The 20,068-nt window shown below is 45.1% G+C and overlaps 1 protein-coding gene across 1 annotated transcript; it reads left to right on the top strand.

The window, feature by feature from the left end:
• The first annotated feature begins 5,613 nt into the window (after nucleotides 1-5,613).
• On the top strand, nucleotides 5,614-15,909 carry LOC126048842 (uncharacterized). Its single transcript, XM_049824299.1, has 4 exons — nucleotides 5,614-5,650; nucleotides 10,044-10,459; nucleotides 13,628-13,800; nucleotides 15,078-15,909. The coding sequence occupies exons 2-4, from the start codon at nucleotides 10,132-10,134 to the stop codon at nucleotides 15,177-15,179; spliced, it is 603 nt and encodes a 200-aa protein (XP_049680256.1). The 5' UTR covers nucleotides 5,614-5,650; nucleotides 10,044-10,131; the 3' UTR covers nucleotides 15,180-15,909.
• The last annotated feature ends 4,159 nt before the right edge of the window (nucleotides 15,910-20,068 follow it).

A 20,068-nucleotide genomic window follows, 5' to 3' on the forward strand; every position in this document is an offset into this window, starting at 1 on the left:
GGAAACTAGTGCAGACTGTACATCCTGGTATTTCACAAGTCACTTATCTGAGTGACTCACTCCCCATTAGAGAAAAAAACATGGCACCGCTTATTCTTTCCACTGTTAGTAACTTAAAGTATTCCACTTCCAGATCTGAGAAGCTCTGATTAAATGTCATAACTGTAACTTTCCTTGTTATTTTTTCCAGTGGGTTTTTTTTGGTTATATTTATGTGTTTTCTCATTTTCTTTTTTAACTGAGAAAAAAACTGAAAAGCTGTGAAGAAGGAAACATTTTGTGCCAGTACTTATTGAGGTTCATTCTGGGAAATAAGTAATTATAGAAAAACAATTAATTTTTTGAAAGATAATGGAAATATTTTCAGAGGCCTAGTATAGTATCACATTCTGCTTTTGCTTATGTAAATACAGCTATGCTGAGCTCCTGGAGCAGCAGTGATGCAGTGCATACTCCTTAATTTACGTCATTTCGTATATGGCCGGAGATGCCTCTGAACAGTGACTGTGTATTAGAAACCAACAGCAAACCCCTCTTTCCAGGGATTATGAATCTGATAAGCATTAGTCCCTTCCCTATCATCACACAAAGCTCCTGCGCAGAGGCAGGCTGAGGTATTCTTAGACTTTCGGAAAGTCTTTTGAAGGGTAAATTTGATGGCACATTATTAGGGCCCACAAGGGAGGGAGAGATGCAAAAAGGGAGCCTTAGGTATATGGTGTCTATGTCATGACATGACAACGCACAGTTGCCAGTCAAGGCTAAATGGTCATCCACCTTGGTCAGTGGTACCCTCCTGGCATGTTTTTGATGAGAGCTAACGCTGAACTAAGCACACTGCTCACCTTTACTTGTTGGTATAAAATATGGGGTGGTTTATGCATTTACGTGAAACGCTATTATCATATTATTAACGGGCACATTGTGAGATTTGAATTCTGCCTAGTCAGCCTACAGGAAGTTCTTTTTTTACAATAGTTGATTAAAACACGAGTCCTTTAGGTTTTGTGCTCCTGTTCACCAAAACACTTATTCGTCTGAAATGCTTGTACACCAACATAAGCAGTTTGAGAAACAAACAGGATGAACTGGAAGCACTGGTCTGTTCCCAGAGCTATGATGTCTTCCGTATTAGTGAGATGTGGTGGGATGAGTCCCACGATTGGAGTGCTGGGATGGAGGGCTACAGGCTGTTTAGGAGGGACAGGCAGGGCAGGTGAGGTGGACTTGCACTGTATGTAAGGGAGAGATTTGACTGTACAGCCCTTACACTTAGGGAGCATGTGCTTGAGAGCTTCTGGGTGAGGATTAGGGGCTTGGGAAACAAAGCAGATGTAGTGGGTGTCTACTATTGATAGGCCAGCCAGGATGATAGCACTGATGAGTTATTCTATAGGCAATCAGGAGAAATCTCTGGATTGGTAGCCCTTTGTCCTTATGGGAGATTTCAACCTCCCAGACATCAACTGGGAATACCGTACTGCTGTGACGAGCAAGTCTGGGAAAATCCAGTAGTTTGTTGGAGATAACTTCTTGTCACAAGTAGTCAGTGAGCCAGCTAGGAAAGATGCCCTCCTAGACTTGTTATTTGTAAATAGAGAAGGTCTCGCGAGAGATGTGATGGTAGGTGGCTGTCTCGGGCACAGTGATCACGAAATGGTTGCCTTTAAAATTGTTGGTGTAATGAGAAAAAACGACAGCCAGGTTGCTACTCTCGACTTCAGGAGAATGAACTAAGCTATTAAGGGAGCTGTTTAGCAGGGTACCCTGGGAACCTGCTTTTGAGGGCTTAAGGGCCTATGAGTGCTGGTCATTTTTTAAGAACCACCTTTTAGAAACAGGAACAGGCAATTCCACTGTCTCGTCAGTCAAGCAAGCAGGGCAGGAGACCAGCCTAGCTGAACAGGGAACTCCTCATGGAGCTCAAGAGGAAAAAGAAATTGTACGATCTCTGGAAGCAAGGTCAGGCTTCGCAGGAAGATTAGAGAGCTGTGGTTCGCATATGCAAGGAGAAGACATGTAAGGCCAAAGCTAAACTAGAGTTGAAACTGGCCAGTGTTGCCTCAGACAACAAGAAAGGGTTTTTAAAGTACCTTAATAGAAAGAGGAGGTCTAAGGAAAACGTTGGACCGCTACTTGTTGAAGATGGTCACCTGACAAAATAGGGATGAAGAAAAAGTGGAGCTATTCAATGCCTTTTTTGCTTCAGTCTTTTAATAATACTGATAGTCCTTGGGTTTCCCAGTCCTCTGAGTTGGAGGACCATGACTGTGGGAACAGCGACTTTCCATTTGTGCACACTGAAATTGTAAGGGACCAGTTACATCAGTTGAATGTTCTTAAATCCATGGCACCTGATGGGATTCATCCCAGAGTACTGAAGGAGCTAGCAGATGTTACAGCAGAATCCCTCTCAGTCATCTACCCAAGGTCTTGGGAGTCTGGGGAGGTCCCTGCTGCCTGGAAGCTAGCCAGTGTTATTCCAATTTACAAGAAGGGTGTGAGCGAAGACACGGGAAACTAAGACCTGTTAGTCTAACCTCAGTACCTGGAAATATTATTGAGAAGACCGTACTGGGTACTATTGAAAGACATTTAAAGAACAATGCAATCATCAGGCACAGTCGACATGACTTCACAAAGGGAAAGTCCTGTTGAACTAATTTGATATCTTTCTATGATAAGGTCAACCCGCCTAGCTGGAGGAAGGGCAAGGTGGTGGATGTCATTTTTTCTGGATTTTAGTAAGGCTTTTGAGACTGTCCCTCGCAGCATCCTTCTGGACAAGCTGTCCAACTGTGAGATGAGCAGGTACATGGTGCCCTGGGTGAAGATCTGGCTGAGCAGCAGGGCTCAAAGGGTTGTGGTAAATGGGGCTACATCTGGCTGGTGACTGGTCACCAACAGTGTTCCTAAGGGCTCAATCCTAGGGCGAGTTCTGTTAAATATATTTATCAGTGATGTAGATGCAGGAGTCGAATGCAGAATTAGAAGTTTGCTGATGGTACCAAACTGGGAGGTGCTGTTGACTCTCTTGAGGGACGAGACACCTTGCAGAGGGATCTAGATAAACTGGAGCATTGGGGAATGATTAATGGGATGAAATTTAGTAAGTCCATCCAAATGCCAGATTCTGCACCTGGGACAGAGTAATGCTGGGCACAGGTATAAATTGGGAGAGGAGTGGCTGGGGAGCAGCCGTGCAGGAAGGGATCTGCAGGTGGTGGTGAGTCAGCAGTGTGCCCTGGCAACCAAGAGGGCAAGCCACATCCTGGCGTGCATCAAACACAGTATAACAGTCAAAAGAGGTGATTATTCTGCTGTATTTATAGCGTCGGTGCGGCCTCACCTTGTGTATTGTATGCAGTTCTGGGCCCCACAATTTAAGAAGGATATTCAGGTACTTGAATGTGTCCAGAAGAGGGCATCAAAGCTGGTGGAAGGGCCAGAAGGCATGTCCTATGAGGAATGGCTGAGGACTTTGGGCTTGTCTAGTTTGGAGAAAGGAGGCTGAAGGGGAAACCTCATTGCTCTCCACGGCTTCCTGAGGAGGGGAAGTGGAGAGGGAGGTGCTGAGCTCTTCTGCCTGTGATCCAGTGGTAGGACATGTGGGAATGGTTCAAAGCTGCGCCAGGGGAGGTTTAGGCTGGACATGAGGAAGCATTTCTTTATCAAGAGGGTGGTCAAACACCAGAACAGGCTTCCTGGAGAGGTGGTCGATGCCCCAAGCCTGTCAGTGTTTAAGAGGCATTTGGGCAGTGCCCTTGATAATATGCTTTACCTTTTGATCAGCCCTGAAGTGGTCAGGCAGTTGGACTAGATGATTGTTGTAGGTCCCTTCCAACTGAATTATTCTATTCAATTCTTTTCTGTCCAGGAAGTTATTTCATATTCATAACCCCAAAGGAGGTCAGCATCTAATTTGGGCAGTTGCATTCAATTCTCCTCCAGTAAAAATGACAGCCTCCATGAATATCAGGCTGATATTAAACTGATATTCTAGTAAAGATTGTCAAATTCATGGATTACAGGAAAGTCCAGTGAAAGTGTGCATTTAACGAGGTCCCAAGGAGGAGACAGATTCATGAATCCCAGTGTTTTGCCAAAGTTAGCTACAGGGCTGTACCTGTCTCTAAAACCGGTATCTGTTTTCCTGTTACTGTGCATTGTCATAAAATATTTACTTAGTCAAAATGTAAAACATCCTGTCCTAATCAGCCACAGCACAGAGAGAGAAGCAGAGGCTATTTCCGTGTTTGCTGAAAGATGTTATCTTACCCTGTAAGCCAGCCTGCAGAGGCATCTGGAGCTCCTGTGGGAGTGGGAGTATGTGCACAACACATGTCGCCAATTAATGTCTTAGGTCAAGGGATAAGGGCTTGCGGTGAGGATTCATGCTATAGCCTTCTTGGTAGCCCATGTTGTGTAGAGCTTGTGGTTGCAGGGCATTAGACCACCTTTTTTTGTTCAGTGAGATTTCTGGGGCTTTCAATGTAGAGTAAATTTTTCTACTATGAAGTAAACTCATTAATTACTGGCATGCAAAACAGCTGCATATATTCCATTTTGTGGATTTATGTTGCTTGGATTTAGTGTTCAGCTCATACAAAGATGGGTGGCAGGCGCCAATTAATGTAATACTGTAGTATTGCTCAATAGATGAGCAATGTGGTTTAGACTAGGCTTCAAACGTACTGAGCTGATCCTACACAACCGTATTCATGAATTTGCCCAAGATAAATAATTTTAGAAGATTTTTGCTGTTAGCGACAATCTTGGAGGAATGCCTCCTGGAGATTTAATCTTTCATAAGCAAATAAATAATACACAACCTGGATCTGCTTGCAGCAAACATTGTAGTAGAAGGTCTTCCACCTAGAGGCTTAACATTCTGTGAAGGGCAAACAGGCTGAATGTCAATTCTTGATTCTGTCTCCGGTCCGTTTGTTACTTGTGCAAAATTACTTGCATGGAGTTTGTTTACTGTATTACTGAAGCTGAAGCTGAAAGTTGGGAAATTAATCTAATGCGTGGGAGGGAAAAGTGCAAAAGAAGTTAACTCATTTTAAGTTACAGGATTCTTACATAGTCTTGGCTTCTGTTTAAAATGAATCTAAATTCAAACATCCACTTCAGTTAGAGGCCCCAAGCAGCACAGAACATTTACAACCATTACACAATCTTTCAGCAAACTGTGGAAATTTTTAAGAATCTTCCGTGGGAAAAAAATGCATGTGTGCCTATTGAGATGAAGCAAAAACTCTTTCTGTACTGAAATGTGAAGATGTAAGACAGACAGACCTATTTCTTCATCCTTGCTTCAACTCAGCTACCCAGGAGAAGAATTTTCTTGCCTGTTAGCTAGAAACATGTCCACCTGAGACATTTAAGGTATTAAAATATTATTTGTATGATGCTCAGATGAGATTGGTGATATGTTCAGTCTTAAAGGGCCACAAAGAGCGTCTTTTTTTGTATGGGAATGCATACTTCAGCTGCCCCATGCAACACCCACTACATTGACATGGTAAGAGGCCATCCAATCCTACAGAGGTCACGTTCATAGTAAAGATGACCAACAAAGTGTGTGAGAACTGAACAGCACCACTCTTCATGAAGATAGAAAAGCCTCACTAAAACTAAATGAAACGTATGTATCAACACTTTCTGAACTGTCCTGCAAGCCTTTATGTCCTTTTCTTTGATGAATTAGTAGAGTCCAGGATGAACTGTACATTTCTATTTACTTTAACATATTTAGCAAAACCCCTCCTAGTTGTCCCTAACTCTTCGTTTGCCAGGTGGCATCCTTTTAAGGCCAAAAGTAATGCATTATATGGGTGGTGTTTCCTGGCTGGTCTAATCTGAAGTTGAGTGAAATCAGCAAGATCCCCTCTTCTATACCCTACTTGAAGCAGTGGGTGTTTTAAAGGCAAAACCCCCTTGTCTTCTTAAAAGCGTGTCAGTAATTAGATGACCTGGGAAGGGGGGACTTTCTGAAAGCTGTGCTCAAAATGTCCAAGCCCGGCTGCTAGGCAGCAAGTAACTGCATTTACTTTTGGCTGTGGTTTACTTAGTTTCCCGGACTTGCCTGGACCGGAATTTGTCTGCTGGTGCCACAAAATACTCGGTGAGGCCCAAAATATGGTTTTGGGAGCCGAGGGGGAAGTCTGTTGCCCTCAGGGTGCTGTCGCAAAGTAGTTCACAGAGGGCAACAGGAAAGACAGTGTTTGTCCCAAATGGATGAACCATGATTTCGGTTACCTTATTGGTGAGACTAACGGGAATGGCCAACAAGGGTCCACCGATGAACGGGTGGTAAGTAATGTACGGGAAAAGGGTGTGTGAATTCCTCTTCTTCATTGAGCATTTGAAGCTAATTGCATGAAGAATGGAAAAGGTGAAGGCATGGCCAGAGGCAGCATCAGCATCTGCCCTTGAAATTAAAAAGCGGAAAGGAGATCCTAAAAAAAGTACCTTGCCCAGATAACAGGATGAATAATAGGAAAGCCAGCATTATATCCTTATGTAAATGGAAATTACAGAATGCAAAGCTTCTGTATGTAATCTTAATTTAGCCTCCTTGAGTGTGTCAATGAGCATAGTCTCAACCTACATTTTCCCCATGGGGCTCTCCCTCATTTGGCGACTAGAACAGACAGCGCTCATCTATTTTGGTTGTTCAAGATGCGGTTTTCAGTGATTTTCACTGCTCTGAGTGCTCTGTGTCAGTGCTTCAGAGGCCCATAGCTTCCTGTCCCCTCCTCCTCCTTCCTCCTGAGGAAGAGGAGAGCATGGGCATGCAGAGCCCTCAGGAGCTACAGGGGGGTGGGCATTGTGCCTCGGCGGAGGGTCTGATGCTGAGGGCTCAGGAAATGAATAATGTGCTATCAGGTTGAAACGGCTTCCTCCCTTTGTCTTCTCTTTCTTTAAGGAACGTGAGTCATCGTGGAGTAAGACAAAGATTTTTACTGTGATGCAGACATAAAGATGGCAGAAGATTTATTTGCCTACCATAAAAGCCCTATTTGCCCTATCCTTTCAAGGTCTCATTCGTTTCTTAACCAAGGCAACCACTTCTAAAATAGCAGCTGATATGGTAACAGGCTAGCTGATTTCCAGTAGATCTAAAAGAAAGCTGCACATGAATTAAAACAGCATTTTCAAATGAAATAATAAAACGCCTATTCAGATAGAGAGGAAATGAAATCTTGCAGTCTTGCAGAAATGATTTTTTTATTCTTTTTAAATCAAAACAGCCTATCTGAAAAAGTGGTATTATTCATCAGAAATTATTTTCTTCTGAACCTTTCTGTCAACTTTTTAGGAGAACTTACGAGCAGACAAATTCTGTAAAGCTTTCCTGTGGAAAAAAGTCAAGGGATCATTTATGACAACTGCATTAAACATTACGGGTACGTACCGCTGACCTGAGCAGCAGTGTAAACATCCCCCTCCTCTGGGGTATCCCAGAGGGCACGATTTTCTGGACAGAGCTGCCAAATACATTTTATGTTTCTTCAGACAAAAATGCTGTTTTCATACACCTGAAATTCCTGGAGATTTTTCAAACTTTTTTTTTTTTTTTCCCCTCCCCAAAGTGGTTGGACCCAGTTTGGCGTATTGTCAGCCCAAACCCCGGTATTTAATTCCAGGGGGTTGTGCGTGGCTGTGCCCTGGCTGTGCCCAGCTCAACCCCTGGCTGCCTTGCCGGGGCCAGTTGCCCTTCTGCACCCCCCCGCCTCCTCTTTTGGTGGCTGTTGACAGAGACTGAGCCTGTGGCTTAGACATAGTAAAGCAATTACAAGGTGACACGGACACCTACGTGTCCGTGAAAATTATAGGGTATCGCTCTGTGTGCGTCACACCCTGACTACAGTCCTTCATCTGTTACACATATAACCTTCCTGCTGGGAACAAAATTACCTTTGCAATAAATTCAGGGAAAACAAAGATAAGGTGGTAGGAGAAAAATATTTTTTGGAAAGGAAGTACGTTAAAACTTCTATTTGGCACCTGAAAAATCTGTGCTATGCCTGCTCAATATTTCAAAAGCTTTTGCAAGCTCTGGACTGTCTCAGGAGAAACTAATGATGTTTATTTCTCCTTATCACAGTCTTTCCGCTCTGTGGAGGGTCACAGCGCAGTCACCATTTGTAAGAGGAAAACCAGAACTTCATCATTCAGATTGTTTTCCTTGGAAGACCTGCCAGGGGCCCATTGCTCCCATCACCCGTGGTCTGCTCTGACGCTGCCCAAAGGGTATTGTCAATGTAGGCAGCTTCACTTGTTTCTGTGGGTTTCATGACCCCTGAGTGAATTTGGATGAAATCAAAAACTGGCACCAGAGCTTTGTGCCAGATCAGATAATCTGATGAGACGTCTTGAGAGTCTTCCTCTGAGCTTTCACTGTTGTTAGTCCAAGGGCCACTGTCTGAAGCAGCCACATAGAACACTACTGCTTTTGCTTTCTAACAGCCAGCAAACCTCAGCTAGAGGAGCCCAAATTTTGCATGTGTGGATGGGGGATGAGTATTTTTAGCTTGGCTGATTGCAAATGTCATCTCTACGTGAATTTTTCTGACTGTCTGCCACCTTTGGGGATGTGGATGCCTCAGTTGCCTTCACCAGTGACTGAAGCTGTATAAGAAAGAAAATACTAAAAGGTCACAGTATCCTCTCAGTATATGCAATTTGTTCCATGGCGTCAAATGGTTCCTATAATGGAAGTGTTGCTGTACTAGCGGTGTTGAAGTGATGATGGGTGTACAGGTAGGAATTTATGTTCTGTGTACTTCAAAAGTAGGAGCTGTCTCAAAACACTGCCTGTGATAATACACAATTTTTAAACCGAGTCTATCTGCGTTTAAGTAACAGACTAACCTACTAGAGAGTGTATCTAGCACTTCAGAATGTCAAAGCCGAAGCAAGAACGATTAAAACTTAAAAGTAATTAATCCCATGCAACTAGTAATCAAAGTTGCATGTGCTGGTAATATAGCTCTTATTCTGGAAAGACAGTAGCTAGCAAACGGATTTTTATTTATGGAAAAAGAACCGTGAGAATGCTAGGGAGATTAATTTTAGACGTCTCGTTAAAATTTTCTTGATTGAATGAATAGTCTCCCTCCCCCATATATGGGCAAATTACAGTTCTCTGGGGTCCTGTAATAGGTTATGTTTGTTTTCTATTCTTTGGGACATAAGTGATAGTTAAGCACGATAACTATATTTTCTGGCTATGGAAAGCTGTACTTTGTGTGCCTTGCTGGGACAGTCCTTTGGGTAAGGCATTTTACACGGATCAGAATGGTAAACGCAGGGAGGAAATTTTCACACTGCAGTCCTTCTCAGCTCCACTACTGATCCCAAGTGCGCACTGTCGGCCACAGGCTTGGCTGCTCTTCCCCTGCTTGTGTTAGTGTGCAGGGTGGACCTGGAGTAAATCCCGTTTCTTTCTTCTCCCCACCTCCTCCATTTCTGTAATGCATGAAAGAGTGGTTACGCTAAGTAGAAGGGGAGAAGCAGTAGTTCAGGATTTAGTCTTTGGTTTTCCTTTACTCTCTACACTGATGCTTGATGAGTGTTTCTAAGAGTTATCTTTCAATGATTTTAATAGAGCTGTTCTAACAGTAAATCACGCCAGGGAATTTAACTTCTCTGCCCCCACATAGTGTAAAGGAGTTGTCCTCTTCCGTGATGGAAAGAGGTTAACTGTGGCTGCAACATCTTGCATGGTATGCCTGTTCCCCTCAAATGCTCTCTGCTTAGACAAACGTGAAACTATAAAAATACTCTTTTCTTTTATTATTAAATTTCTTTTTTCTGGTTCATTTACCAGGAGCCCCCAGAAGGTGTTTATCCCAGAATATGATTGGGGCAAGCTGTAACCAAATTCTTTTACTGTGTGGTAGAAGAGAAAGCTGGGATTCAATCTCTCATCCCCACTAACCTTAGTACTCCCTGTATCTGATACGAAAACTGTAACATCAGACCCACTCTACTTTTCTGTCTTTACCTAAAAATCTGTACTCTCTCTTCAGGTGCTACAGGGATCAGAGGAAACCTATGGGCTGGCCTGAAGTTTTTTTACTCATACAAATCTTTTGACTTCCCTTTGCTGCCACCTTCATGTTAGGAGGGAAGAAGGCAACTCTGTTGTCCTGCACTGCGGAGAGGTGTGCTCCAGCTCTCCCACTGGGACCTTCTTCGTGTTGTCCATCAGTCATGCTCACTGCTCTGACCTCCTGGGAACAACCCCGTAGCTTGAGTTGCTTCCGCTCCTTTGTGTCCGAAGGGCTGAGACTGGTACTTTCTGCCATGGTTTGTGGTAGCTTTGCTTCCTGCTCAGTTTTTATCCATTGTTGTAGCAGGAGCCCTACAAATGAACATGGATTGAGGCTCTTCAGTCCTGGATCGAGACCCAGTGGATCAAACTCGGACCCAGCATACAGATCAGGTGAGCAGATCTCGTTCTTAGACCTGCCTTAGCCGATCCGGGCAGATGTACTTTACTGCAGTTGGAAAGGAGGCTTGCGGATGGATGATGGAAAGTAAGTGTATGTGACAGCAGACCAAAGGAAGTCGTGTTCTCCTTGGAAAAGGACGTAGTGAGGTCAGGGGGTCCCTACTCTGTACGTGGGAAGGCTTTCTTCACAATCAAGGAGTGAACCAGCCTGTTTATGGTGATTCATCCAATGTCCACTTAACTATAATGTGCCCAAATTGTGAGATACAATTCTTTTTTTTTCCCCATGAGTCTTAAGGGAGCCTGGTGGGGGTTAGCTCAGATGCAGCATTCCACTAGCTGTCTGCAGTGGGTGGGATGAATCCACACCGGAGTTGGGGTCCAGAGGGAAGATGACAAGGCCATCTTGATTATATCCTGTGTGGCAAATAAGGTTTTATTTTATGTTTGGATTAGTTACTTCCTGAAGGGGAAAGAAACTCTGAGGAAAGGTGAGCACGTTTTGAAATACTATATCTGTCAGAGACAGAGCTGGATAGGAGTAGAAAATGCAGGAAATTAAATTAAAAAGAGATATGTTATTTTAAGAAAATCAAAAGAAGTCATTTATTTTAGCAGTTAATTTGGGACAGCCAAGTAGAAGCAAGCCTTGCAGATGAGGCAGCCTGTTAGCAGGTTTGGGGTAGGGATTGGGACCTGTGGCAAGCGGAGAGTCACCAAAACAAAAGACTTTCAGCTCCCTGCCTTGACTTCACGTGGCTAGGGACAGCCAGGGCTCAAGGCAAGGATGGGACAGGGGGCAGCTTTTGTCCTTGTAGGAAATTCCTCTGGGTCAAGAAAGGTAGGAGGTGGCAGAGCTATTGTTAAGAAGGATATTGCTCTGTTTCTGTTTGGAACATAACTTTTTGGACGATACGGTCTTTCACTGACAGCAGAGTAGTTAAAGAGCATAGACTTAGAGGAAAGACTTGAAATTGAATAAATAATGTAAAATGGGTTTGGTGTTCTTTGGTTAAGCTAGTGAGAGTTGTCCTGGCCAAAAATGCAAATAAAAATGATACCCCAGCTGGTAGTGCTGAAAACTGCTCCGCGTAAACCTTTTTAGCCCTGAAGTTTCAACAGTTTAGCTCTCTGGACACATACGACTTCAGGAGAAGGAGCAAAAGGGTAAGCAATTAAGGCTATAATTTAAGCTGTCAGGCTTCTGTTTTGTTCTTAATCAATGAAAACCACTTTTGGCTGGTGGCATGTCTTCCTGTCTTCCAAAGAACTGCAGAAAAGCACCCGCTCTTCCCTAAAACAGGGTCTGTTCAGTCACTGCCACCGTGCCACAGCTCAGGGGCACCTCCAAACGGGTGCGTGTCATCTTTCAGCGCTGGAAGAAGCCAAAGCAATACCAAAGAACCCCCAAAATATCACACACACACACACACACACCCCCAAAAAAAAGAAGAAAAAGAGGAAGTTACCCTGAGGTTGGTTGGGTGTAGAGGGGTTGTGCCTGTGCTCTGATGCGCTCCTTGAATTTAGGAGGGCCGGTCTGCAGGCTTGGCTCGCAGCTGGGGGGGGGGGGGCGGCGGTGAATAAGGGGCCGTGCTCTCCGTGGAGGACGAGGCCACGGGTGCTCAATCCCTGCCTTTTCCTGCCATCTAGTGGTGCACCGAAGGAGTGGGCTTCTGCCCAAGGGCAGGGGGAGCGGCGGGCGCTGGGTGGGCACCGCTCCCGCCCCTCCGCCCCTGCCCCCAGCCTTGCTATCCCATTTGCATTCCCTCTCAGCAACACACGGGCAAAATACTGGCAGATGCTGGGAACAAAATTCCCCGGTGTAGGCAAACCCCGCTGTGGCCTTCCTTGATATTTGACGCGTATTCCCTCAGTAGCATCCGCTCTTTTTTTTTTTTTTTTTTTTTTTTTTTGAGGCTTTACCCTCACGTAACTCTTTGGGAATAACTATGAGAATAGGATAGTGAACTCAGATGCTGATGTCTCTTGTAAGAGGAAACGTGACTTGTTAAATGCCAGCGAATGGGTTGGTTTGACAGTTTGGTTACTCCTATTCACCCACTCAGGGGAACCATAAAACTTGATCTCTGTGTACACTTTTGGTATGTTGAAGAGATTTCAAGTGTATTATTTTTTCCCTGGAAGGACTTTGAGCTGCATTCAGCTTTTTACGCAGGCAGTGGCTCTGTACTTGTGACTCACTAGACATTTTATAGAAAGTAATCCTGACCAGATCTAACCTTCAGGGTATTGTTTTTGCAAGCAGGGTCAGATTATCTGGGGCTTTAAGTAAAAACAGGTCCTAGAGGAAGTAGGATGCTTTGACATATTTGTCCAAAATTTCCATGTATGTAGAAAATGAAAGACAACAGCATGCTTTTACAAGTCTGGTACTTTCCACCTTACCCTTTGCAGTAATGAGATAAAGTAAAAAGAGGAGACTGCTTTTGTCTTTTTTTTTTTATTTATATCCTTTCCCACCCCCCACTCTAAAGAAATCGGAACGTATCTAACAGCAGGGGAGTGGGATGGCGGGTGATTTCCCTACCCGTGTCGAGGCACAGCGGGGCCCTGGGCTCCCTGGAGCAGCAGGACAGGGTCTGGCAGCCAGGACCTGTCTCACCCCCCCGGCCAGGAGCAGGGTGACTGGGGACACCGGGGCAGCCCCAGCCCCGGGCATTTGGCACCTCCCTGGGGACGGGGATAGAACATCAACCCTCGAGTGGGGTCTCCTCCCTAACTGTTCAAGCCACAGGCGATGGACGCACCCTCCAGGACACGGAGAGGACACGCGTTATTGTGGCCAGAACGAGGGCTTCTTGGCTGTGGTCCCAGCAGTGGGTGGTCTTGATGGGTTAGACGCTATGCTCCTCGCCTTTTTTTTTTTTTTGCAGAGGTGCTCTTTCTGCTGGCGGTGGTCATTTTGGACCAAGGGGACAAGAGCCATCTCCCTCTTGCCTACCAAGCGGCCGTGGTGGCTGTGGCTGCTGCACTGTCCAGCCAGGCAGTGCAGCCTCCCCAGCACGTGTGACCCTCTCCTAACTATGCTTCTGTGGTGAGGATGCTCACCCTGTATATCTAGGAGCATGTTTGCCAGATAGCTTTTACAGATTTTAGCTAAGTTTTCAAACGATCTAAACCAACTTCTCTTTCCAGTCTGTCTGCAGGCCTCATCCCATGTAAGTGAGATGTCAAAGCAGGTGACTCGATCACCTTCAGTCAGGATGGGGTTTGCAAAGAATTCTTGTGGTCCGCAACGGCAGATCAACAAGCTGAGCTATTTGCATGCCAACTTACCACCGAAAGAGCTCAGTTATCTATTTGGCCTAGTAAGTATGCATTTCGCTGGTTTCTAAGGTAAAAGGGTATTATGTCATCTCTGCAGGGGAACGAAGGAAGATGTTCCGAGCTCCTCTTTCCACAGTCTTTGCAGTAGGTGTTGGCAGATGTGTCCAGGCTCAGGACTCTCACAATTCTTGACAAAATAAATGCATATAATTTGAAAATTCATTTTTAGCTGTATAAAGAGTTTTCACAATCCATGCTTCCCTTGACATTATGACCTTAAGATTGTTTTAATAATATTAGGGTGCAAGTTTGTTATGTAGTACCTGTCTGTTTTCTGGAACAAGAATGGTGTTTCCAGATCTGTAAGTTCACAATTTTTATCTAGCACGGGGCATTGCCTCATTTTCTTCTCCCCTGTAAAGCAACTAAGGAATTATCTGAGAACTGTATTTGCTGATTCAGAGAAATAGGATCTTAGAAGGCAGCGAGTCTTATTTTTTAGGCATTGTGCTTCAAGAAAGATGTCAACCAGTTTGAGAGAGCAGAGAGGGCAGCAGCAAGACTGCTAGCTGAATGACTTGGGGCCGTTTAGCCTACTGCGAGGTGTGATGTTTTCAAATACATAAATGCAAACCTGTAAAGAGGGTAAGAGTAAAAGTTCTCCGTGTCTACTTCAAATAGAATACGAAGTAATGGCTTTAAGTTTGTGAAAGGATTTTCAGGCTAAATGTTAGGAAGAGCCTCTATTGTTAGTGATTATAAGATGTCTGAGTGACCAAGGCCATCGCTAAAGGTCTTTAGAAAGAAGTTAGAGAAAGGCCTGTTTGGGATGGCTTCAGTATTGTGATCTTGTCCTGGGTCATATTGTCCTTCCCAGCCTTCTTTCTCTTGCCTTTTACTCTGCAATTGTAATGCCATTTCATCCATTGTATAGCTAGGAAAGATGGAGTGTTGAAAAGCACCCAGCCCTGGGAAACCTAGTGTACCTTCAATGTTGACCCTAGTTAAAGTGCAGGCTGGATAAAGGGGTGGCCAGAGTGCCCCATCCAAGTGAGATCTGCTGTGATCTTAAGCATAGCCCTAGGTGGCTTTACCAAGAGCAGATGCATGATGTTTAGCCAAAAATATGGGCATACGGCTTTCAGGAAGGCAGTTCCGTTTCATTATTGGAACTGATAGCCAGAAACTGTCTGATTTCCAAGCAGTTAGCACTCACATTTCCTAGATTTGAAATGGGTGCATTTTTGCAAAACATGTTGAGAAATGTGTTACAAAAGCTACTTCAGGGATGACTTACATTTCTTCTCTTTTTTACTAGGGAAAAAATTTCCCAGGGCCTTCTGTGCTGGTGACAGATGCTACAGTGCTAATTCTGATACCAGATATCCTCTTGCCAACAGACAGGTGCTGCAAACCTTGAGAAGATGAGGAAATGAAGCCTTGTACATCCACCTGACCCAGTTAAAATCTCTCTCTGAGCTTTCGTCAGCATGCACGTCTCGGTGGAAATCTGCACTTCAGCGAGGGAGGGCTACACCCCTGGAGGACTATTGCAAAGAAACATGAGGCTCTCCAGGATCCCGGGGAGAGCTTTTGCTCTTGTTTTGTTCACTTGTACTTTGAGCTTGTTTCCTGGCACCCACTCCTGTAATTTGACGTCAGCCGGAGTACTTCAACACTTCTGATGTGTCTCTGGTTTGCCTTTCATTTCTCTTTTGTAGGCTTAGAGCTCTGAAGCCCCTCCAAGAAAAAACCAGAAACCACACTGGAAGATGAGAGCCCTGCATGGGTATCGAAAGACGTTTACGCTCAACCTTTGTTTCATTATGACAAGTCAGTGTCCAAAATCAAAGCGTGCTTATTACTCCCCATCACTTGCTTATAATGCGAGACCACTGTTTTAGTAAAGTCTGTTCCCAGACTGCAGAGAAGAGGAAGCTGATAGATCACAGGGGTTTTCAGCCTCTGAGCGAGGTAGTCGACCGTCCTGTGCATCTGTGAGGTCCCCAGCTGGGGAGCTGGTAGTGATGCTATAATCACAAATTACATAAGTTGAGTTTTTGTGTCTGGCTTTCTTACCACGACAGAGGTTGCCACTGTAGTTAACCTTTTAAATACAACTTTCTTGTGAAAATGGAGGGTCTACTGAAGCTACCACTTCTTCCAGAAAACCACGACTGCCAATGACTAAGGCATGGACAAAGGGAGCTGCAAGTCATTTTATTCATTTTTTTGATTAAATGCAATCGAAATGGCATTTCCCAAAAGTTCTGGGCCTTTGCAGAATTTGTGAAAATGCAGCAAAATGAGGCTAATTCCCTGATGTAGAGTTTAGGTAGTAGACTTCTGGGCATTAACAACTTGAAAAAGGAAGAAAGAAATTCAGCAGAAGCTACCCCTGCTTCACCATCCTTCCCATAATCTAGAAACACTAGAAAATAGGCAAGTTTCTCAGTGCACACTAAAATTCAACAATCCCATCTCTTTTACTGGGGCAGGTGGTGTTTTAGAACAGGTTACATGAGAGAAAATGAATGTAGCCTCTGAGACTGTAGCCACAAATCTGTGAATAGTGACTTCATGGATTACCTTGAGCTCTGAAGATCTGTTGTCTGTGAAACGTAAACACCTACACACCAGCTGGTGTGAGGTGAAGTAGCTCCATAGATTTTGATGATGCTGAATCCCTTTGTGTCAGGTGAAAATCTGGCTCTTTGTGACCACAAAGCGAACAGTGCCGAGACCTGAAGAGTCATGGTCTCGGTTCCAGGTCTCGATCAAGACACGTGCCAGTGCATCTGGCTACATGCAGAAATGCTGCGTATGCAGTAGGTGTGCCTTTTTCTAGATACTACCCCACCTGAGGGGTAAGTGGTCCACAGAAAACATTATTAGCCCAATTTCAGATGGAAAGATATAGACAGATGGTTAATAATAAGTTTAAAAGATGCGTATTAGCCAAGGCAGTCTGATTTTAGGAAATGTTGAGTCCCGGTGCACCCGTCTTGCTGAGATGGACTGGAGAGATGGTCTGTTAGTTACTGTTGGTTTCTAACTGCAGTATTATAAAGTTCCTTTCTGTATGCTGGTAGTGTGCTTGTCGAATATGCCTGCCTGTGAATGCCTTTCCCCTTTCCAAAGCTGCAGTGTGAAAACTGAGTGCGTGTGATTCACTACCAGATGACAGGTTTGTGTCTCGGCAGCAGAGGTGGCTGAGCTGCAGCAAACACCACAGCACTGCTGTTGAGCTGAGTCTCGGTAATGCCACGTGCAGACGTGTGATAACTAGAAAGTAATGCATATGCACTAGCTCATCTAGAAAATCTCATCTGAAAAGAGAACTCAAGTTGGTTTACCCGAGAATAAATGCCCCTTGGATAAAAACTCAGCTGCCATATGGCTAGCTTAAAGCCAGCAAAGTTTTACTCTTCAGTTGTGCAAAATGATCACTCCCATGTTCTTAGTTCTAAGTCTGGTTACACCTCATGCCAGGCGTATTCTTTACTCCAAACTTCAGTTGATCAAGCACGTCTCCTGACTAAAATCAGTTATACAGGATGCATAATTAACTATACAAGTCCATTATAACATGAACTCCTCTGTCTCATAGGGCAAGATTCATAATAGTTAGAAGCTCGGCCTCTTAACAGTCTTTCCAATACTGATTATCCCCTGTTGCTTTGGTTGTATTACAGTAACCACGGCAGTAGTGTTCCATCCATGGGTCCCCGGAGGTGTGTATGTACATACGAGAAGGCAGAGGGAGGAATAGCAGTTTGAAATTTGACTTCAGGCTAGATCTGTAACTGCGGTGGTTAGGAGTGTAAAGGGCACGATAAGATCATCTGTGTGAAACTGAGAGTATGACTGCAGTTGATTTATGCGGCTGACATATGCCACTGACCTGTGTGGATGGAAATGTGAGCTTACGTGGTTCTTGGGCATTTTACTTTTCATTAGGTGAGCAGGAATTGTGCATGAGCAGGCCTGGCCCAGTGTAGGCTTTTTTTAATGGAAAATAGTAGCTGCCACTTAAAACTCACAGAAAAACAAGATTTCTTTATTTTGTCTGCATTGAGGGACATGGGCTTGTTTTCATCTCAAGTTTTGTAGCTAACTCTGCTGCCCTCTAAGCTCTGATGGTCTTCCTGGGGGATCCTTTTCTGGGTGCCTGTTCAGGTCTCCTTCTCCTGCTCTCTGCCTCCCCCTGAAATCTGCTCCTCTCTCTTCCCTGGCCACCGTCCGCGTCTCTGTTCCCGTCTCTGGTTCCCATTTGCCTGGGCTGACGTTTGTTGGTATGAAATGGGGTAGGGAGGCAGAGCCACGGAGACTGCGGAATGAGGAACTTTGTGCAAGAAGCAAGACGGGGAACAGCCTAGTCAGGGAAATGGGTGTTTGCCTCTTCCCTCGACCTGCCTGTGCGCCCGGGCCAGTGCTGCGGTGTGGTCCCAGGGCTCAGCTCCGGGCTTGCATCCTCTGTCCCCTGGTGAGGACGTGGGATGTAGGGAGACCTAGAGGTTGGAAAGATCCAAGCTGGCAGCACGGGGAACGGCTGGGGTGCAGGGAGCAAGGCTTTGGCGTGGAGCTTGGCTGCGGAGTCCCGAACCATCCTATCTTTCCGTCTGTCTGTGCTGCCCCTTTCTGCTCCCGAGGGCACCGCCTTAACGGTGCGGGTAATGCAGGTACAGCAGGACTAGGTGGAGCAGCAGCTCAGGCGAACTGAGGAGCAAACATGGTCTGTACACCCTATTTCTCTGGTTTTGGGAGCACTCGTAAAATTTACAGCCCTGGCCGCTCTCTTAGGAGGAAAGCAGCAGGAAACTTAGCAATGTAAGATGATGCTTTTTTCTTGGAGGTGCAAGCTCCACTTCTCACCTACTTTTAGCTGTAGCACTCCCTTCTGTGCTCTCCTCACTGCTTGTGAGCCTTATGGGCTAAAATGGGGTTCAGGTTATTGTGGGGATGTGGGGAAAAGTATCACAAGACAGGTAGGTGGAGGAGCAAGGCTTGGCAAGCTTTTGCTTGATCTATCAGTCTGAAAAAGTTCGTGGTTTGCCAGAAGCAGTCCCCGACATTTGGGGCCCGAGAGTTGGCAAATGAATAAACCTCACGCTCTTCTAATTTTTTTATGTCTTTATAAGGAAGCACACTTTTTGTGGGGGGGAATAACTGGATAAAGTGAAATTAGGGTGATTGGTGTGTTTTACTAAGAGCCCGCTCATCCCATCTAATCTTGTAAGAGGCTTGTGTGCTGTGCAAGTCGCTCGGGAGGGAGTAAGCAGTTACATGTCCCTCCCTTGCAAGAAGAGATAGCAATGAAGAGCAATAACATGCTTCTCTGGCATTAACAGACCTTCAGCTCCACAGACCTTGCTATTTTCCTTCCCTGTGGGTTTGTGGGTGTAACTGAGAGCTGTACAGCCTTGTTTCTGTTCTTCGGACTTCCTGTGTGACTATACCTGTACAGCATATTTGGTGCAAAAATAGCAAAGGAAAGATAAGAAGTAGAAAATTACGTAACACAAATCAGTGGCCCTCAGACCATGTCTTAGGGAGGCTGTACAGGTGCTGTACATCTCCCGCAGAATCGGGTCCCAAGTCTATTTTCCTCCTTTAGCACGCTGTCGTGATTGTGTGGTTTCACTGCACGGCTCAACCCGGTACTGGCTCCTTGCAGTGGCGCGCTGAGCGCGCCGGGTGAACCGTGAGATGCTCTGCTCCCGCTGGTGTCCTGCCCCTCCAGCAGGATGCTGCTCTGTAAAATCTGGAGGCATCCACCGAGCCTTAACGTAACGGTCGTTGGGTGCGAGGTCCCACATGTCACGTTATGTTGTTGAGAGCTGCGCTAGGCGATTGAGATGAGCATGTAGCACCTTAAGTGACATCCTACGGTCCTTCCGGTCACTGGCCAGTTTTACAGCCAGTGGGTGGTGGAAGTAACAACTTTTTTTCTTTTCTTTCAAAAGGCTGTTAAAACTGAGCGATGCTGTGCTTTATCTGAATGGATTATCTGTACCCTAAGAGGCAGATGGTTTCAGTCAGCGCCTTTTGTTTCCCTGCTTCAAAAGGCACACTCTTTCAAATTGTTTGCTTAAAAAAAATGAACCTACTGCAGGCTCCCGTGCTTCGCTTTTCTACGCTAGCATGTCTGATGGTAAGGTGGTAAGGTACTTCCTGTTTATCTACAAGAATCTCATCTTCCAAATCAAACTTGGCTCTTGGGGGACCTCATTAAGCCAAGGCTCAGCCTTGCTGTAGGGGTGAAACGAACCACGTCAAGATTTCACTAGCCTTTGAATCTCTTGGTGG

This window comes from Accipiter gentilis, chromosome 21 (genome assembly GCF_929443795.1).
Source record: "Accipiter gentilis chromosome 21, bAccGen1.1, whole genome shotgun sequence".
Lineage (NCBI taxonomy): Eukaryota > Metazoa > Chordata > Aves > Accipitriformes > Accipitridae > Astur > Astur gentilis.

Excerpts from the sequence above, each read along its gene's own strand:
- LOC126048842 (XM_049824299.1), top strand. The coding sequence starts at position 10,132 with ATGTTAGGAGGGAAGAAGGCAACTCTGTTGTCCTGCACTGCGGAGAGG. Across the intron at positions 10,460-13,627 it reads GGACCCAGCATACAGATCAG|TCTGTCTGCAGGCCTCATCC; the intron begins GTGAGCAGATCT and ends TTCTCTTTCCAG. Across the intron at positions 13,801-15,077 it reads TCAGTTATCTATTTGGCCTA|GGAAAAAATTTCCCAGGGCC; the intron begins GTAAGTATGCAT and ends CTTTTTTACTAG.